Source organism: Aquarana catesbeiana, linkage group LG13 (genome assembly GCF_042186555.1).
Source record: "Aquarana catesbeiana isolate 2022-GZ linkage group LG13, ASM4218655v1, whole genome shotgun sequence".
NCBI lineage: Eukaryota > Metazoa > Chordata > Amphibia > Anura > Ranidae > Aquarana > Aquarana catesbeiana.
This window is the reverse complement of record NC_133336.1, coordinates 179,561,472-179,582,040: the sequence shown is the minus strand read 5'-3', so window position 1 is coordinate 179,582,040 and position 20,569 is coordinate 179,561,472. Positions and strand designations below refer to the sequence as shown.

The following is a 20,569-nucleotide window of genomic DNA, read 5'->3' as shown; positions in this document are numbered from 1 at the left end:
AGTGGTGTTGGGAAGAGTGCTTCCAGAGGAGAGTGGTGTTGGGAAGAGTGCTTCCAGAGGAGAGTGGTGTTGGGAAGAGTGCTTCCAGAGGAGAGTGGTGATGGGAAGAGTGCTTCCAGAGGAGAGTGGTGTTGGGGAGACTGCTTCCAGAGGAGAGTGGTGTTGGGGAGACTGCTTCCAGAGGAAAGTGGTGTTAGGAAGAGTGCTTCCAGAGGAGAGTGGTGTTGGGAAGAGTGCTTCCAGAGGAGAGTGGTGTTGGGAAGAGTGCTTCCAGAGGAGAGTGGTGATGGGAAGAGTGCTTCCAGAGGAGAGTGGTGTTGGGGAGACTGCTTCCAGAGGAAAGTGGTGTTAGGAAGAGTGCTTCCAGAGGAGAGTGGTGTTGGGAAGAGTGCTTCCAGAGGAGAGTGGTGTTGGGAAGAGTGCTTCCAGAGGAGAGTGGTGTTGGAAGAGTGCTTCCAGAGGAGAGTGGTGATGGGAAGAGTGCTTCCAGAGGAGAGTGGTGTTGGGGAGAGTGCTTCCAGAAGAGAGTGGTGTTGGGGAGAGTGCTTCCAGAGGAGAGCGGTGTTGGGGAGAGTGGTTCCAGGGGAGAGTGCTTCCAGAGGAGAGTGGTGTTGGGGAGAGTGCTTCCAGAGGAGAGTGGTGTTGGGGAGAGTGCTTCTAGAGGAGAGCGGTGTTGGGGAGAGTGGTTCCAGAGGAGAGCGGTGTTGGGGAGAGTGGTTCCAGGGGAGAGTGCTTACAGAGAAGAGTGGTGTTGGGAAGAATACTTCCAGAGGATAGTGATGATGGGATGAGTGCTTCCAGAGGAGAGCGGTAATGAGGAGAGTGCATCCAGAGGAGAGTAGCGCAGGGTAGTGAAGGGGGGGGGGGTTAGTGAGAGTGCTTCCAAAGAGAGTGGTGCTGGAGAGAATGCACATGGGGAGAGTGTGCCCAGACAAGCATGCATCCAGAGGAGAGTGTATCCAGACAAGCATGCATACAGAGGAGAGTGTACCCAGACAAGCATGCATCCAGAGGAGAGTGTACCCAGACAAGCATGTATCCAGAGGAGAGTGTACCCAGACAAGCATGTATCCAGAGGAGAGTGTACCAAGACAAGCATGCATCCAGAGAAGAGTGGTGCAAGGAAGAATATTTGGGGGAAAGGGTGGGGGAAGATCCTTTTTAGGAGTGTGGTGCAGAAGAGATGTCAAGAGAAAGTGATATCACAAATGCATAAACAGTGCAGGGGGTGCAGTGAGAGATCAATGGTATCTCAGAGTTAATGGGGGCAGAGGTCAGAATAGAACGGTATGCATAGCTCCCAACTGTCCCTGATTTGGAGCATTGTCCCTCTGTCCCTATTGCCTCCTCATTTTGGTCTGATCTATATAGATGTATATAAAATGCACTTTGTATATATCAAAAAGTGTTTTCTAGTGCCAAACCTTTCATCTGATTTTTAAATTGCTGCATTTGTAAATTCCAAAAGCCAATATAAAGGAATAGTAGTGGTAAAAAAAAAGCACTTGTGGGTTCAACCAATCTTGTTTTTTTGTAGACTTCTCCTTTAAGGGGGCGTGGCAAGGGGTGTGTCCTATGCCTGCATACTTTTGCTGATAGGTGTCCCTCATTGCCCTCTCAAAAAAATTGGGAGGTATGGTTATGGAGGACAGCAAGTTTCCTGGAGAGTGCTGCGGGTAAAGACAATGATTTTTAGCTTAATACAGGAACTTTGTTTTTGAAGGTTCCTGTTTTGGGGGTGTATTTCTGCTTTTACTGAATTATTGACTGGAATGAAGTATGTGTATATCATCCTGATACTTCATTGGCTGCATGCTCTTTTCAACACAACGAGTCACCTGGTAACACAGGAAGGATAACAGTGATAGTTGGTGGAGATTACACCTTTAAAGTCTGGAATGGGATCGCCAATCCTATCCTGGCCAGTTACATTATAAAGAAAACTGAGAGAAATACAAATGCTGCTCCTGCCAATCTCCTTCAAAAAATGCAGTCTGGCTTAGAGAGAGGCCAGATCACCTGTTGTATGGTCTCGTTCAAGTGCTATTGACTTAAAAAAGTACTGTCGACATTGGATCAACATGACCGCCAGAGACTGGTATTTTCAGGAGATGTCAGCAGCATTTACAGTCTCCATACTTCCTCAGTAAGGATTTAATTTTAGGAAATGACTCCTTTGAATCTGTTTGCACATAGACAAATAATGTTCTGCTGTGTTTAACCCCTTTTTGGTGGATATAATGAGCAAGGCAACTGCAGCTGTTTCCGTTTTTTTCTCACGCAATATATTTAGCCCTGTAATTAACCACTTAAGGACCAGGCCTATTTCTGACATTTATTGTTTACAAGTTAAATCTGTATTTTTTGCTAGAACCCCAAAATATTATATACATTTTTTTTTCAGCAGAGACGCTAGAGAAAAAAATGGAGATCGTTGCAATACTTTATGTCACACCGTATTTGCGCCGCGGTCTTACAAACGCAATTTTTTTGGGAAAAAGAAATCCACTTTTTTAACCACTTAAGGACTGGAAGATTTGACCAGGCCATTTTTTGCAATACGGCACTGCATCATTTCAACTGACAATTGCGCGGTCGTGCAACGCTGTACCCAAACAAAATTGACGTCCTTTTTTCCCACAAATAGAGCTTTCTTTTGGTGGTATTTGATCACCTCTGCGGTTTTTATTTTTTGTGCTATAAACAAAAAAAAAACTATTTTTTTACTTTTTGCTACAAAAATATCCCAAAAAAATATTTGAAAAACAAAGTTCTTCATCAGTTTAGGCCAATATGTATTCTTCTACAAAATAGAGGATAGATTTATGGCATTTTTATTATTATTATATTTTTTACTAGTAATGGCGGTGATCAGTGATCTTTAGCAGGAATACGACATTGCGGCAGACAGATCGGACACGTTTGACACTTTTTTTGGGACCATTGACATTTATATAGCGATCAGTGCTAACAAAAATTGCACTGATTACTGTATAAATGTCACTGGCAGGGAAGGGGTTAACACTAGGGGACAATTGAGGGGTTAAGTGTTCCCTAGGGAGGTGTTTCTGACTGTGGGGGGAGGGGACTGACTTGTAGTACGGAGAGATCGCTGTTCCTAATCAATAGGAACAGACAATCACTCTGAACTCCCCAGTCAGAACGGGGATCTGTTTGTTTACATTGACAGATCCCCATTCTGGCTCTCTGTGGAGTGATCGTGGGTGGCCAGCGGACATCACGGCCGCGGGCCACGCGCATCAGCTCCCCCGCATCGCCGGGGGGCGTGCATGCACCTGCTATAGCTGTTAAAGGGACCGCCGTACAGCTACGGCGATTCCCAGGAACAAGCGACCTGCTGTCGTATATTACGGAGGCTGGTTGGCAAGTGGTTAAATTAAAAAAAATAAGACAACAGTAAAGTTAGCCCAATTTTTTTGTATAATGTGAAAGATAATGTTACACTGGGTAAATTGATACCCAACATGGCATACTTTAAAATTGCACACGCTTGTGGAATGGCGACAAACTACGGTACTTAAAAATCTCCATAGGCCACATTTTAAAAATGTTTACAGGTTACCTGTTTAGAGTTACAGAGGAGGTCTAGAGCTAAAATTATTGCTCTCGCTCTAACGATCGCAGCGATACCTCACATGTGTGGTTTGAACACCATTTACATATGTGGGGGGTGACTTACGTATGTGTTCGCTTCTGCGTGAGAGCTCTGAGATATATATTTTTTTTTCTTATTTCTTTTACTTTTCATTTTTATTTATGACACTGTCCCTTTAAAAAAAACAATGTTGATCACTTTTAGTCATGCATGCTTGTCCTTTTGCAAGGAATGTAAACATCCCTTGTAATAGAAATATGCATGACAGGTCCTCTTTATTGTGAGATCTAGGGTCAAAAAGACCTCTGATCTCACATTTACACTTAAAAGCAAAAAAAAAATGTAATTTCACTTTTACTAATACAAAAAAACTTGTCCCTTTAAGCCCGTTGGGTGGAAGTGACGTTAGGAGGTCCTCCAGGGGCATAGAGTCGAGTGGAGGCCATCTTGCCCTCACTTGACTTCCTGCCCATCGCTCCACAGGATTAGATAGTTTTCGCTACTACCGACGACTCCGGTAAGCGGGGAAAATTACCTGGAAGCGGGCGGGAGAGGGGGGGGGTCACCTCTCCTGCTGCCCATAAAAGTGATCCCGTGGCAAATCCACCGCCAGGACCACTTTTATGTGAAAGATGATCGCCTGCTGTATAAAAAAATACTGGGGTTATGGCAGTATATAACATCAAACTAATGACATATATATACAGTGGGCAGCCGGAAAGTGGTTTTTAAAGGACACTGGTATTCCAGCTGCCAATGTTCACCCCTCCTTCTAAAATCAGGGGGTCTTCCACCTTCTTCCTCACAACCCCTCCTCCACTCTTCCCTCCATCGGGGAGTCCTGTGCCACCCCCCCTAATTTATACCCAGTCATGGGCTGGTTTAGTCAGATAATGTGAATATCCTGGTTTGCATCACCCATCTTGTTATGTCCCATGGCTGGGCCCAGCTGGTCCTAGGGAGGCTTGCCTCCCTGAACAGCTGTGAGTGTGTATCTTACTGTATTTATTTTATTTATTTTCAGGTACTTATAAGCGCCATCAATTTACGCCACGCTTTACATATACATTGTACATTTACATCAATCCCTACCCTCAAGGAGCTTACAATCTAAGGTCCCTAACATGTATGTATGTCCCTAACATTCATACATACTAGGGACAATTTAGACAGGATCCAATTAACCTACCAGCATGTCTTTGGAGTGTGGGAGGAAACCAGAGTACCTGGAGGAAACCCAGGCAGGCACAGGGAGAACATGCAAACTCCAGGCAGGTAGTGTCGTGGTTGGGATTCGAACCAGCGACCCTTCTTACTGCTAGGCGAAAGTGCTATCCACTACACCACTGTGGTATGCAATACTACTTGTACTGGGTTATTATGGGAACTGTCTGGAAGCCTCCCCGGCATAGCACGTTGACATCACATACATCACACAGCTGCGCCTCAACATGTATGTTACAGAGTGCATACCCGGGGGAATTGATATTTGACCCTGCTATTCTAACATTTAACCCTTTCTGTTTCACGTTTCTGTTTTTATCATAATCCCTGTCATCTGTTTTTGACTGTTAAATTGCATCATTTTGAAAATAAAATAAAGGAATTACAAAAAAATAATAAAATCAGGGGGTCCAGTGGCTTCAGTGCTTTCTAAGTCACAGAAAAACTATGCATGCTTGTCAGCATATCATAAAGCCAGAGGAAGCCAACCAGCTAACATTTTTCGAAAGCCTGGTGACCTAATAATAATACATTTTATTTATAGGCACCTTTTCAGAACACGCAAGGTCACCTTTCAAAGATAACAACATACAATATATAACCTATTAGAAGGCTTACCTGTAGGTAAAATGAATATCTCCATTTAGGAGTTGTCGTGTTTCCCCGAAAGTAAGACCTATCCTGAAAATAAGACCTACTGTGATTTTCGGGGAGGGATGCAATATAAGCCCTAGTTTAAAGTGTTTGTAGACTGCTATAATCCTCACTATTACAGTAGTATATAAAGATCAGGGCCAGAGCAGTGGGGCAACGTAGAAGGAGGGCCCACTTGACTGGGGGAGCTGGGCAGTCTGGACTGGCGTATTGATAGGCTCCCTATTGGGTCAATGGTGGGGTACGGGAGCGGCCTGCTGGCTGGGTTGGTCTCGGGGTGGGGGGGGGATGCGTAGGTAGAGGTCAGTTAGTGGACTGCAGGATTGAAGAAAGGATCAGGTGCAGTTTTTTCTCTCCCTCCCTATCTAATTAGGCCTGTATGGATAGAATGCTGTGATTCGTCTGTGTTTATGTTTCGCATGGGCAGCTTTGGGTATATTAAAAAAAAAAGAAAAGGAAAAAAAGGTGTGTGAAGGGGGTATGTCAGGTTTCGGGTTTGTCGTAGCGGTTGGCAGGGGTCTCGGGTTCTTGAAGGTAGGAATGAATACAGTATGTGGTGTGGAACCGGTTGTGCCCATCTCGGTATGGGTACCTTCCCTACCATGGAAATATTGAGCTATCGGTCATTGGGCGAGAAATTGGTAAAAGTTTGTCCCTGAGCTGGTGGAACTGCGGCTAGGGGCCAGGATGCAGAGGTGGTGGTGGTACAGCCGATGCGATAGAAATATACCTTCCTTCATCAACCTGAGACATAGTCAGTTTAAGTTGGGTAAAAAAGTTGGGTTATAAAATGGAATATGTTTTATATAAAATTGTTATGGTTGTTAATAAAGGGGCCACTACGGCTATTTAAAATCCAGAGAGTGTCATGTGTTTCTTTCAAAGGTATTGCTGGGTAGTAAGAGGGGTTGTGGGAGTAGGTGGTGGCAGACACTGCATCAGCCATACACCAGTCATGTAAAAGACGTGTGTTTCTTTAATCTAATTGAGTCAAATACCTTCTTATAGAGCTGCTTGGCGCTCAGCTGATCTCCCGCTGCTCTCCTCCTCTTCTCCCAGCTGTCAGCGGGGGGATTTCGGCCCACCCCCCTCTGCAGTGCTCAGAGCGGGAAAGACAGCTCAGGCGGGCCATGGAAGCGCCGAGCGGCACTCAGCTGATCTCCCGCTGCTCTCCTCTTCTCCCAGCTGTCAACGGGGGATTTCGGCCTACCCCCTCTGCAGTGCTTGGAGCTGGGAACACAGCTCAGGCGGTTCACGGAAGCGCCTGAGCTGGTATTTGACACAATTAGATTACAGAAACACACACCTTTTACATTATATACTACTGTAAGAGAGGCATCTAGCATTTTACAAGCACTTTTACTATGTTCACACTGGGGATACCTGACAGGCAGGGAGAGAAGACAGCATATTGCATGGCAAGCCCTACCCCGAAAATAAGCCCTACTGTGGTTTTGGTTGCCAAAATTAATATAAAACCCGGGCTTATTTTTGGAAAAACACAATATTCACCCTGCATGCAGCCAGTGACGTCACTGGCGCGTGCGCTCTGAAGGTCCGGCATACCTTGCCGGAACTTTAATTCTTCGTGCCGGAACCGAGAGCTCCCGTGGGCATGCAGGGGAGTAAAGTAATTGTGGCTCCAGCCAATCACATACACATCCATCACACAAACCCGGAAGAAGGACAGAGGGAACATGTCAGCCCTCTCAGCGGTGACATTACAGCACTGGTCAGCTTTGTTCCAAGGTGAGTATTTCATAATGTGCTAGTATGCATCGCCATTCTTGAATCAGGAAGGCTGGCAACTGGGATGCTCTTGAATAAAAGTACTTTGTTTGTTACATGGATACATGGGTACAGGCTATATGTTGACGCGTTTCGGCTATGAAGCCTTAAGAAAAGCAATTACTTTGAAACGCGTCAGTTTATAGCCTGTACTAGTGTATCCATCTAACAAATAAAGTACTTTTATTCAAGAGCATCTGAGTTGCCAGCCTTCCTGATTCAAGTATTGCACCTGTGGGGCCTGAACGTCTTGGCTAGAGCACCGGATCACAGTTCGTGTACTCTGATGCCCCGTACACACGGTCGGATTTTCCGATGGAAAATGTCCGATCGGAGCGTGTTGTCGGAAATTCCGACTGTGTGTGGGCTCCATCGGACATTTTCCATCGGATTTTCCGACACACAAAGTTGGAGAGCAGGAGATAAAATTTTCTGACAACAAAATCCGTTGTCGAAAATTCCGATCGTGTGTACACAAATCCGACGGACAAAGTGCCACGCATGCTCAGAATAAATAAAGAGATGAAAGCTATTGGCCACTGCCCCGTTTATAGTCCCGACGTACGTGTTTTACGTCACCGCGTTTAGAACGATCGGATTTTCCGACAACTTTGTGTGACCGTGTGTAGACAAAACAAGTTTGAGCCAACATCCGTCGGAAAAAATCCTAGGATTTTGTTGTCGGAATGTCCGAACAAAGTCCGACTGTGTGTACGCCCTATTACATTATATTGGCAGTGGAGCTGGGGGTAACATTTTGTTTCTTTTATGCATCGCCATTGCCTTGCGTGTTTTTTTTCTTTTTTTGCAAAATCTGCAGTTTACAACCGCTTTAAATCATTGTAGCTGGAGTTGGGCTTAAATTTGTGTGTTACTTACCGTATTTATCGGCGTATAACACGCACTTTTTTCCCTTTAAAATCAGGGGAAAATCGTGGGTGCTTGTTATAGGCCGATCCCCGCCAATTTTGGTTGATCGAAGCGATCGCGGCGATCACCGCCGACATTCACAGCTGTGTGTAAATTCAAATATGGCGCCGAGACTGCAGGAACTCGGCGGAGCCGAAATACACATACCCGAGTGTCCTCGGCTTTTCTTGGCGCCGCTCACAGTCACGCCCAGTCCCACCATTGGACCTGTGTTATGTCCATCATAGGGCGGGACTGGGCGTGACTGTGAGCGGCGCCGAGAAAAGCCGAGGACACTCGGGTATGTGTATCTCGGCTCCGACGAGTCCTTGCAGTCTCAGCGCCATATTTGAATTTACACACGGCTGTGTATGTCGGCGGCGATCACACAAGGCTGCACTGGGGCAAGGCTACACTGACAAGGCTTCACTGGGGCAAGGCTGCACTGACAAGGCTGCACTGGGGCAAGGCTGCACTGGGGCAAGGCTGCACTGACAAGGCTGCACTGGGGCAAGGCTGCACTGGGGCAAGGCTGCACTGACAAGGCTGCACTGGGGCAAGGCTGCACTGACAAGGCTGCACTGGGGAAAAGCTGCACTGACAAGGCTGCAATGGACACTGGGGCAAGGCTGCACTGACACTGACAAGGCTGCAGATGGACACCGATAACGCTGCATTGATGGGCATTTTATTGTAAGTTTTTCTTCCTTAAACTTTACTCCTAAAAGTTTTTTTTTCCTTAAAATTCCCTCCTAAACTTTGGGTGCGTGTTATACGCCGATAAATACGGTACTTTAAAAAAAAAAAAAATTTGTATTCTTTTTATAAAAGTTTTAAGTAAAGTGCAAACAAAACATAGCAGCACAGTCATTAGACCAACGCCACTATAACCGACCACACAGGGCCAACAGAAAATGCAGAAGTAGTGGGTGAGTACAGTTACATAACGCCAGGATATATTATACAATACTGAAGCACATAACCATTGTAGAATTATAGCTATGGGCAGCGAGAAAATAGATCCTGCACTAATATGTTTGACTATCACTCCTCTAGCTATATGTCAAAGCAGCAAATGCAAAGACAAAACAGTCATAGGGAAGTAATGAGGTATACAGAGCTGATATCAGGGCCATAAAGGGATTATTCTTTAATAAATCCATCAGGACTGGGACAGCCATACAAAATTTATGTGACTTGTTACATAAGTTGCAGAGTTTATAAAGTTGAAAAAAGACGCAGATCCATCCAGTTCAACCTAGGTGTGTGTGTGATTTTTATTCACTAACAATTCCCATAGCCCTGTGTATTCTGCTTCCTGAAGAAGCCATCTAAATGCTTTTTGAAGTTGTCAACACTTTCAGCTAGTACCACTTCCTGGAGGAGGGAGTCCGCATTTTTACTGCTCTAACAGTAAAGAACCTGTGATCTTAAAGCGGAGTTCACCTAATTTTTTTTTTTTTTTTTTAAGTCAGCAGCTACGAATACTGCAGTTGCTGACTTTTAACCACTTCCGGACCGCCGAACGCCGATATATGTCCTCACTTTGAGGTATCTTTGTGTTCTGCCAGCGGTCCGCTACAAGATAAAAGTGGTCTTTGCGGTGGATTCACCACAAGATAACTTTTATCGGCGGCAGGAGAGGGCCTCCCCCCTCCCGCCGCGCTTCGGTGCCCCCTGCCTCCAGCCTGAAAGGTGCCAAATGTGACACCGGAGGGAGGAGGATTCCGAAAAGCGGAAGTTCCTTTTTTGGGTGGAACTCCGGTTTAAGTTTAACTGCCTTTCTCCTGTTTCAATTGTTTTTATAATGTTCTAAAAGAGTAAAAATAACAAAAGCACTATGCAGAGCAGCAAACAATCCTCTCTGGCTCTGTATAGGCAAAAGGTACATAGGTGGGGGAAACATAACATCTGATAATCTTGGCAAATAAGTGGGTATTCACTAAGCTCACAAGCATTTTGACCACCATTAGAAGTGGACCGGAATAGTATATTTTGTGTTATAACAAGGCATGGCAAGTATATACATACAGTGGATACCTGCTGGTAAATCTGGCCCTGACTACACTATATTTGTCAGACAAGTCACATTTACCTGCAAATTATGATGTGTTCTGTGTTCTGTTTAATGTACTCACATTTTGTAAGATAAGTCTATATGCAAACATATTGTGACTTATCACATACAAATATGTAGCACCCTCTACCAATAGGTAGGTGCTAGTAATGTTTTTTTACTAGGAACTGTCAGCACATGCAAATTTAGGCAGGCTTATGCTGCATGCTAGGCCTGTCTGTTTTGATCTGGGGGCTGGGAGTGGTCAGAGTAGCAGGGGGTGTGACCACCTGTGCTCCAGTTCTGAGGCACCTCCCCTGCTTCCAGGGTGAATATTCTGGAAGAGGGGCTGGGCCTAGAACTGGAGTGGCAGGCAGCTCATGTGGGAGCCCTGACCAATCCCCATCTGGTATTGGCAGGGGGCAGGCCTCCTATATAAGCTGAGGTAACATGCTACTGGGGGAAGATGTCGGCTGAGTGAAGTGAGGAATGGAATACTAGGCAGCCGCAGGAGGGCACCCCCCATCTGGGGGGGATGTACCAATCGCAGGAGGAGGCCCAAGGAGAGCTGTGAGGGAACTTTGCCTCTACACGGTCCTTGGTAATGTCTTTGCTACCACACGGTCAGTGGTAAAGAACTCCTGGAGCAGAGGGGCAGGTGAAGCTGTCGGAAAGTATGGTCTGGTCAAGTTCCTCATCAAGGACTCAGGGCATTGAAAGGTCGGTGAGTGATACCACAGTGGAGGGCTGGATGTGCCAGGAAGTCTGCGAGGGAACTTTGCTTCTACACGGTCATTAGCAAAGTCTTCCTCATATCACACGGTGAATGATGGGGAGTCCTGGATCAGAGGAGAGACTGTGGGGGTATGTGTCAAATCAATGTGGCCTGAGGGCACAGGATTTGCAAGCTGGGATAGCTGGGAACAGTAGTCCACCATCCAAGACAAATATGCTTTTAACCTACTGGGCCTCTGGGGAGAGGTACTGCAGGCCTCAGGCCCAGTAGCAGCGAGCAATTCAGAGCCTGCTTAGGGACTCATTCAGAGGGGGTCCCTATTGCTTGATAGAAGAGGATGTGACATTATTCACTTCAAGAAGTTTTGGGCAGGAGAGAAGAAGTTCTGGGCCCATCACTTCTACACGGTCAGGAGTGATGTCCTCACCCTTTACACAGTAATGGATGGGGAAATCTTAGAAGTAATAGTCTGCTGGAGTTGAGCAGAGGAGGAGCTAAAGTCTGCATGGAGATGCAGGAGGAGAATTACATCAAATCCAGATGCACATCATTCTTCTGGCTCTAACTTTGTGCTAGGAAGATAATCTTTAAAATATGATGGCAAACAAATGATACTATGGGCATGCCTAGAGAAAAGGCACTTTCAAGCCACATCCGTTAATATATGAGAAAAGGAGGGGCAATACTAACAGTACTACCAAAACCGGACTTTATGGGCCAGGAAACAATGGAGAAAGGAGTATTACAAAAAGAACTATCATATTTATTGAAAAAAATGACAGGCCATGCTGTGCATAAAGGTATATATTAGAGAAGCGTGCCTTCTCTAATATATACCTTTATGCACAGCATGGTCTGTCAGTTTTTGCCAGCTCCAAGCAGCAGTAAATCCCATTGAAGATTTTTTGTGAGATATATATTTTATATCCCTGCTCTGTTATTTATTTTTGCAGTTAAGCCGCTACTTACCCCTGCTGTCTACTATGCTACTATGGCTATAACTTTGATTTATGAATATCCATCGCCTACTCTAAACTTTTGAGAGACAATTATTTCAGCGTATTCCAATTCAAGATAGTGAGATTTTTTTTTCTCTTATCTGTTGCGTCTTTGAACCTTGGTCGTGTCCTGAAGAAGCCTAATGGCGAAACGCGTAGACGCACAAGGGCTCACTGTACAATATTATTATGCATATGTATGATCGTTTTTATCTTTATTGTTCTGTGTATATTTAAAAAAAAAAAAAATCAATAAATATGATAGTTTTTTTTGTAATACTCCTTTCTCCATTGATTCCTGGCCCATAAAGTCCGGTTTTGGTAGTACTGTTAGTATTGCCCCTCCTTTTCTCACTATGGGCATCCCATATTCCTATTCCCTATCCAAGTTGTACCCCCCCATAAAACAACAAAAACAAAACCAGAAAAAGACTGTTCATTGTCTCTTGAAGTGATGTATGAAGTCTGGCAGCAGGGTGAATTGGTGGATTGTTTGTTACTAGTGGCAACTACATCGCTACAAATACTGTACATGGATTTTTTTTTTTTTTTTACGGCTACTAAAATTCAGAAAACATTTTAGGCATGTTACAGGCAGTCAGATGCAGCCAAAAAAGGAAATGCAAAGCAATAGCATTGCATAGACCCTACCTAATGAAGGACTAAGCTGGATGACTAACTAGGCTTTATTTAGAAGAGATATTTAAACAGAGCTATCCAGAGAATTCACATTTGTTTTACGCTGTGTGACTAATACTATATAGTTCACTGCGCATTAACCACTTGCCTACCGGGCACTTTCACCCCCTTCCTGCTCGGGCCAATTTTCAGCGTTCAGCACTGTCACACTTTGAATGACAATTGAGCGGTCATGCTACACTGTAACCATGTGAATTTTTTTTATCATTTTCTTCACAAAAATAGAGGTTTCTTTTGGTGTTATTTAATCACTGCTGGGTTTTAAATTTTTTACAAAAAAAAGACAGAAAATTAGGAAAAAAAAAAAAGTTTCTGTCGGTAAATTTTGTAAACAATTAATTTTCCTCCTTCACTGATGTGCGCTGATGAGGCAGGCCTAATGGGCACTGATAGGCTGCACTGATGGACAATGATGAGGTGGCACTTATGGGCACTGATTAGGCAGCACTAATGAGGAGGCACTAATATGTCGCACTTATGGGCACTGATAGGTGGCACTGATGAGCACTGATAGGCGACACTGGTGTGCATTGATAGGTGGCACTGGTGGGCACTAATAGGCGGCACTAGTGGGCACTGATAGGCAGCATGGATAGGCAGGACCGATGGGCACTGATGGTGGTACTCAGGGTCGGTGCTACCACTAGGCAAACTAGACAGCCACCTAGGGTGCACTGCTGCCTAGGGCGCTCGGCCACTGATGTTCCTACTCTCTTCTCTCAGTATCAGCAGGCAGTCCGTTCACACATACTGTCAGAGGCGCAGCAGCGACGGAGGACTGTGTCTGTGTTCCGACTCCCAAATGCATGGAAGCAAGGAAAGATTCATTGATGGGCACTGGTAAGTTGCATTGATGGGCGCAGGTGAGGCTGCATTTGATCTGGTACAGTTCGGGGGGATGCTCGCTCGTCCCCCCCGCCATCCTGGCCTGCCAGGTTGCATGCTAAAATAAGGGTCTGGTATGGATTTTGGGGGGGACCCCCACACCTTTTTTTTTTTTTAATCTTGGCGCAGGGTTCCCCTTAAAACCATACCAGACCTGAAGGGCTCGGTATGGATTTTGGGGGGACCCCCATGATATTTTAAAAAAAAAATTGGCGTAAGGGTTCCCCTTAAGATCCATACCAGACCCGAATGACCTGGTATGGACTGGGGGGAAACGTAAGCCATTTTTTCAATGTTTTTTTATCTATATTGCTGGGAGCCGACAATACATTACAGCCACGAGTAATTTTAAATGACATTTTTTCCTTTAGAAATGTAATTTTGCTGCGGGACTGTAAAACACATCTGAAAGATGCTCTACTTTACAGGCAGACGAAGGGGACCCCCACGCACGATATTTAAAGGAATATTTCGTTTTTATTGTTTCACTTAAAGCATGATTAAAATCACTGCTCCTGAAAAAACGTTCGTTTTAAAAACTTGTTTTTGCATTGATACATGTCCCCTGGGGCAGTACTTGGGCCCCTAAACACTTTTTATGGCAATAACTTGCATAAAAGCCTTTAAAATGAACACTTTTGATTTTTCATGTTCGTGTCCCATAGACTTTAACGGTGTTCGCATGTTCGCACAAATTTTTTGCCTGTTCGCATGTTCTGGTGCGAACCGAACTGGGGGTATTCCGCTCATCCCTACATCTGACATCTTCAGGGGTTGAAGACGTCAGATGTAGGCTGACGAAACGAAAGCGTTGGGTCTTGTTTGAGATATGTTATTTTCTGTCAGCTTTGAATACGCTATCTATATAAATATTATAAATAAATATTACTTAAGTGTCTCCAAAAGCATTGCTTGTGGGGTTCTGTTCTGGGAATCTTACAAAAAGAGTCAATGTATCAAGTTCTTGGCTGGATGCAAACAAATAGGAATATTATTATTTTTCAATATTGCTATCCTTCATTTAAAAATCACCAACCTATAACAGAGCGCTGAACAGCACTGTGAAAGAAAGTTTGGACCGTACCAAGAACACTATCTGATCTGCAGATTCACTGACCTCCATTAGCAAACAAAAAATGAATTTGATGAATTATGTCTGTGATGTCAATAATATGGAATGCATGTAAAATCGAAACTGTAACATGTTCAGCTAATAAAATAATAAAAATGTACCGGTACATCCTCCACATCCTCTCTCCTTTTCTGAACCAAAGCTCTTTTAAACATAAGTTTTTCTATCTTTGCTATACATTTTTAAAGGTAGTACATTCACTACTTTTGGTGCAATCCCATGAGATTTCAGCCAATTCACTCGCATTGCGGAGCCTGTTCCTGTGCGAATCCAGTGTGAACTAGCACTAAACTAACTGCAATTTAATGCAATAATAAATTCCACAACTATATTCTGTAAGCTGGTCGTCACTCTTTCTGCTACCTCCTTCCCGTTACGTCTAAAAGAAGCAGTTTATTCACTTCCTCTGCTAATTTATGCCATGACTAAGCCAGATTCAGTACAATATGTCATGTACAGTTGCTGCTTAGACTCGTATCATGCTAAAGGTGGCCATATACTATTAGATTTTCAAGCAATTGTCTATACAAACATTTGTGCAAAAAATTTTATTAGCAAATTTGATGAATTTTGTTTGTAAGTACCTCAAAAAAAGTTTGCTTTTAACATTCGATTTCGGAGTAAATGGACTTTCCTGAATACCACATTCACTGTTAGAAAATCGTATATTCGAAAAAAAAATTTCTATCCTACTCTTGCGAGATTTCTTGTTTTTTCAGTTGAAAATGAACATCAATTTGACCATCATTAATCATTAGAAAATGTAATTAACGTTCTTAAAACAAGGATTTTTAACAAAATTTTATTAGCGTTATGGCCAGCTCAAGGATGAAGTCCTGAGAAGTTTGGTAGAAATGACCAGCTGGAGTAAAGCAGTGAAATATCTGTTTAAATATTAATATCTAAGTACCTTTGTCTTAAAAAAAGTATATATTTTATAAATACATATTTTTCGGTAACAGTGATATCTTTTCTATTATTTTTAGATCAGAAGATGAGTTGTAATTCACAGTCATTTAACCACTTCCGGACCAGCCGTCACAGTTTTACTGCGGCAGACTGGCTCCCCTGCGCAAAATCACGTTACTGTACGTGATCTTGCGGGGTCTGGATAGCAGGCGCGCGCCCGCTGCACAGCGGGGGTGCCGATGCTCGTGGCCGATGGTCGCGATGACCGCCGACCACGAGTGATCGTGACCAGGAGACACAGAACAGGGACAAGTGTGTGCAAACATACGCTTCCCTGTTCTGTTCTGACAGGAGTGACAGATCGCGTGTTCCTATTAGCTGGGAACCACGATCTGTCACTTCTTGTAGTTAGTCCCTCCCCCCTCAGTTAGAATCACCTCCCAGGAAACACAGTTAACCCCTTGATCGCCCCCTAGTGTTAACCCCTTCACTGCCAAGTGACATTTTTACAGTAATCAATGCATTTTTAATCGCACTGATCGCTGTATTAATGCCAATGGTTCCAAAAATGTGTCAAAATTGTCCGATGTGTCCACCATAATGTCGAAGTAACAATAAAAATCGCAGAACGCTGCCATTACTAGTAAAAAATAATAATAATAATAATAAAAATGCTATAAATCTATCCCCTATTTTGTAGACGCTATAACTTTTGCGCAAACCAATCAATATACGCTTATTGCAATTTTTTTTTACCAAAAATATGTAGAAGAATACATATCGGCCTAAACTGAGGATAAAAATAGTTTTTTTTTATATATTTTGGGCGGATATTTATTATAGCAAAAAGTTAAAAATATTGCGTTTTTTTCAAAACTGTCGTTCTTTTTTTGTTTATAGCGCAAAAAATAAAAACTGGCGAGGTGATCAAATACCACCAAAAGAAAGCTCTATTTGTGAGAAAAAAAGGACGTCAATTTTGTTTGGGTGCAACGTTGCACGACTGCGCAATTGTCAGTTAAAGCAACACATTGCCGACTCGCAAAAAGTGCTCTGGTCAGAAAGGGGGTAAAATCTTCTGGGGCTGAAGCTGTTAATCATTAGAAAATTTAATTAATGTTCTTAAAACAAGAATTTTTTACAAAATGTTGTTAGCGTATGGCCAGCTCAAGGATGAAGTCCTGAGACGTTTGGTAGAAATGACCAGCTGGGGTAAAGCAGTAAAATGCTGTATCTGTTTAAATATTAATATTTAAGTACCTTTATCTTAAAAAAAATATATATTTTATAACTACATATTTTTCGGTAACAGTGATATATTTTTTATTATTTTTATATCAGAAGATGAGTTGTAATTCACAGTCATTTAAACAGTGATGACATCTCCTTTAAGCCGTACATGGATGGAAATTCACCCGGTTCAGCAGGGACCAGCCAAATTTCGATCCATGTATGTTCTGAAGTTGATCTACTGATGGACTTCTGTACAACCACCCTGTTGGAAAATGTCTGCTTGATCAGTGCCTCCAGCTATAGCCAGCGGCGCTGATCAGAGTATTCTGATGGTGGGGATGTCTCCCTGTTGTCAGAATACAAAGGCTTAGCGGGAGGATTCCCCCATCCACATTGAATTTGTGAATGTGGGAACTGAGTCATTTTTTAGTTATTTTTTTTAACGAAGAAAAAAAAAATAAATCATCATCTATGGGGGTGTCTGTTAAAGCTATCTATGGTAAAGATATGTCTTCCAATTTGTTTTCAATCCTCTTTTATTAATTTTTAAAACAATTATACAAATACATATAAATATATTCTCATACAAAATTACACATTATATTATTATATTGCATCCTCACTATAGGATATCAACTTTCCGAAATAATTTCTAGCATCCAATTCTGTTCTAATCCATCTAACATATATTTCTTTACAATGTCCATCCTCCATTTATACCTACTATTCATCACTATCTTACATTTTCAACCATACACTCTATACAGGTGCTCATACATATTCCCCCCCCCCCCAAAAAAAAAGTGGGGTGGGGATGGTGAGGAAGGGATCTCTCCCATCTCCACTGGGTGTTCTGTTCCCTTTCATAGAAATTGTATCATTTTTATGGAGGTCCGAAACTCTTCCCATTGATGCCATATTATGGACTTTTGGTTCTTTTCAGTCCCCTCTCTCCTTATCTGCTCCTCCATATGTTGTATCTCATTCATTTCACATATCCATTCCACTATTGTAGGACTATTTATTTTTCTCCATTTTCAAGCTTTTATTGTCCTGGCTGCATTAATCACATGAAGAATATCTGTCTTTATAGATTTCAATGCCCCGGGTATTATAGATAATATTGAGACCTTAACGCTTGGTTGGATCTCATTTCCAGACCCCAATTTTATATATTTCAAATATTTTGTACCAGAATTCCTTCACCACATGACATTTGTAAGTCTTCCAGTTTGAAATTTAAGCCTTAACGGCATAACATACCCAAAGTAGCTTTACTACATATTATCTAGTGCAAGGTAAAAACTGCAATAAATGTTCCAACTCCACCATTACAGTTTTCTTTTATACTGAAGGGATCTTACAAGGATGTGTCAGCTGATGAGGTCATTCCTTATCTTTGGCATTACCCTCTTAGTACCCAACCCCTTTCTCCACCCCAGATCCTCTACTGGTTACATGACCTCCTTCTGCTGTCAGTCAAGATACCCATCAATGCTCTAAATGGCTGATGCTACAGTTCTCCCAAAAGCTCCTTTCAGAAGTAACGGGAAAGATGTTAAAGAGATGGATGGGTGACCAGCCTACAGACCAGGGTTGCCAACCTGTGATTTTTTTACAACTGCCAGTAAATATCAGGGGCTGATAATTTCATACTGTCTTGACTTTTTAAGTGTAAATCAAGCAAATTACATTGTTATAGGTATTTTCAGTGTTTCCATATCACGTTTATACTGTTCACATATTCACTGTGTTCGTTTTTAACCTCCCTGGCGGTATTCCCGAGTCTGGTTCGGGGTGGAATTTCAGAACCAAATGCGGTAACCCCGAGCCAGACTCGGGATCGCATCGCAGGATTCAGGAAGAGCTTACCTAACTTGTCCCCTGGATCCTGCGATGTCTCCCCGGCTCGTCCTCTGCTCGATTCATCACGGAGCCGATCTCTGTTCCCTGCGAGCGTTGCGACGCACGGGGACGGAGAACGGCATCAAATTGGTTTCTCCAGTGCCCTGCATGCAGTTTTTATATTATAAAAACTGTTCCTTCTGCCTGGAAACTGGAGATTGTCCATAGCAACCAAAACCGTCCCTTTACATCAAAAGTGGTTTTAGACCAGCTAGAAAACAGCGATAATAAATTAGAATCACTCGCAGAATTGAGCGATAGTGATTTGTGGGGAAATCCGTCATCAAACACTGAAAAGTAATGACAGCGACAATTCTGCAACTGAGCAAATTTCAGTGTTTTTGATTTGATTACATTATTGAATAATTTTTATTATTATTATATTATTATTTGGTATAATTATTTATAGTTATTTATTATATTATAATTTATGATTTTGTTTTTCAAACTTTATCATACCCGGGATGTCTACTAGACTCTTGTTTGGACAGATTTAAGTGAGTTATTCCTAAGAATTACAGGCCTACAATATAAAACGCCAAGTTTCCATGCAAAATAATTGTACCGCTTTCAGCATCAAAAATCTGAAATAATCATACCGCCAGGGAGGTTAAGTGTAAATCAAGAAAATGACTTTGTTATAGGTATTGTCAGTCTTTCCATATCATGTTTATACTGTTCAAATATTCATGGTGTTTGTTTTTAATAGAAGTTCTGTAATTTCTAAGGTTGCCAGTAAAAAAAAATGTGTTTGGCCAGTACATTTTCCATGTTTTGTCAGAAAAAAATGCTGTGGGAGGTTGGCGATCCTGCTACAGACAATCCTTTTTGAATTTGGATCATATTAAAATGTTTTTTTTTTTTTAATTATCAGTGGGTCGTGCTATAGAGGGATATTTGCATCCATATTTCAAAATTCAGAAAAGACTTACACAATGTTGCTTGCAAGCCTAGGTCTTGCAACTGATTTGCTGCCTTTAATCGAATCAAAAATTACGAACAAATTTCAGTTTAACAGTGGAGAAAAAAAATTAGACACTGCAAGTCGTAATGGCAAAACAAAAAACTGGACACGTTTGGATAGAGATACTTTAGATAAGTTACAGATCTGCTGTAATTACAACACAAAGGAATACACAGCATGCTGGTGCACTGCATTCTTTGTTATGTTCAAACTAGCTCTGTACACACCCTACAGTCTGGTAGAACAGTTACTTTGTATTAGATATTTTAGTTTATCACCAATATAATCACAGGACTAACCTGAAAAATGGGTGCAGGCCAAGACAATAAGGCAGAGATGGAAAACAACTCCTGGAGAAGGCACAGTCATCCTGAATGCAGACACCAGAACTGTGTTCACGGATACAAATCTACAGAGGGGAGGGGAAGTTGCAGGAAGCCAAAGGGAGGGTTTACGATGGTAGAAAAGCTTAATAGGGTCCTCTCTTCTGCAAACCTTTCCTTTGGCTGGAATTTTTCACCATGCTACTTGATGTATCTCAAGACCCTCTTGAAGCTGAGTAGATCTATGAAGGAGCTGCTTCTACAGAGAGTTTCAATTTGTTTTTATCTTAATATGCCCTCTGAGTCTGAAACCTAATTCTAATAATAATAATGGGGGGGGGGGGTTAATGCAGATTTGCTCCAGACATAGAAGTCTGAAACTTCTAATGCTGCGTACACACAGGCGGACTTTTGGACCGGACTTTCGACTGACTTTTGACGAATTTCCGACAGACTTTTGAACGAACGGACTTGCCTACACACGATCACAACAAAGTCCGACGGATTTGTGATGACGTACGGCCGGACTAAAATAAGG

The 20,569-nt window shown here is 42.7% G+C and overlaps 1 protein-coding gene across 4 annotated transcripts in view; it reads right to left on the bottom strand.

The window, feature by feature from the left end:
* The window catches only part of LOC141117015 (SLAM family member 5-like), a 143,582-nt gene extending 123,425 nt beyond the window's left edge, over positions 1-20,157 (bottom strand). For all 4 annotated transcript variants that reach the window (XM_073609583.1, XM_073609584.1, XM_073609585.1 and 1 more), the window contains exon 1: positions 20,008-20,157. In XM_073609583.1, coding sequence (XP_073465684.1) covers positions 20,008-20,077 — 70 coding nt within the window. In that variant the 5' untranslated portion in view covers positions 20,078-20,157. The remainder of the gene's footprint in view (positions 1-20,007) is intronic.
* Positions 20,158-20,569: the final 412 nt, after the last annotated feature.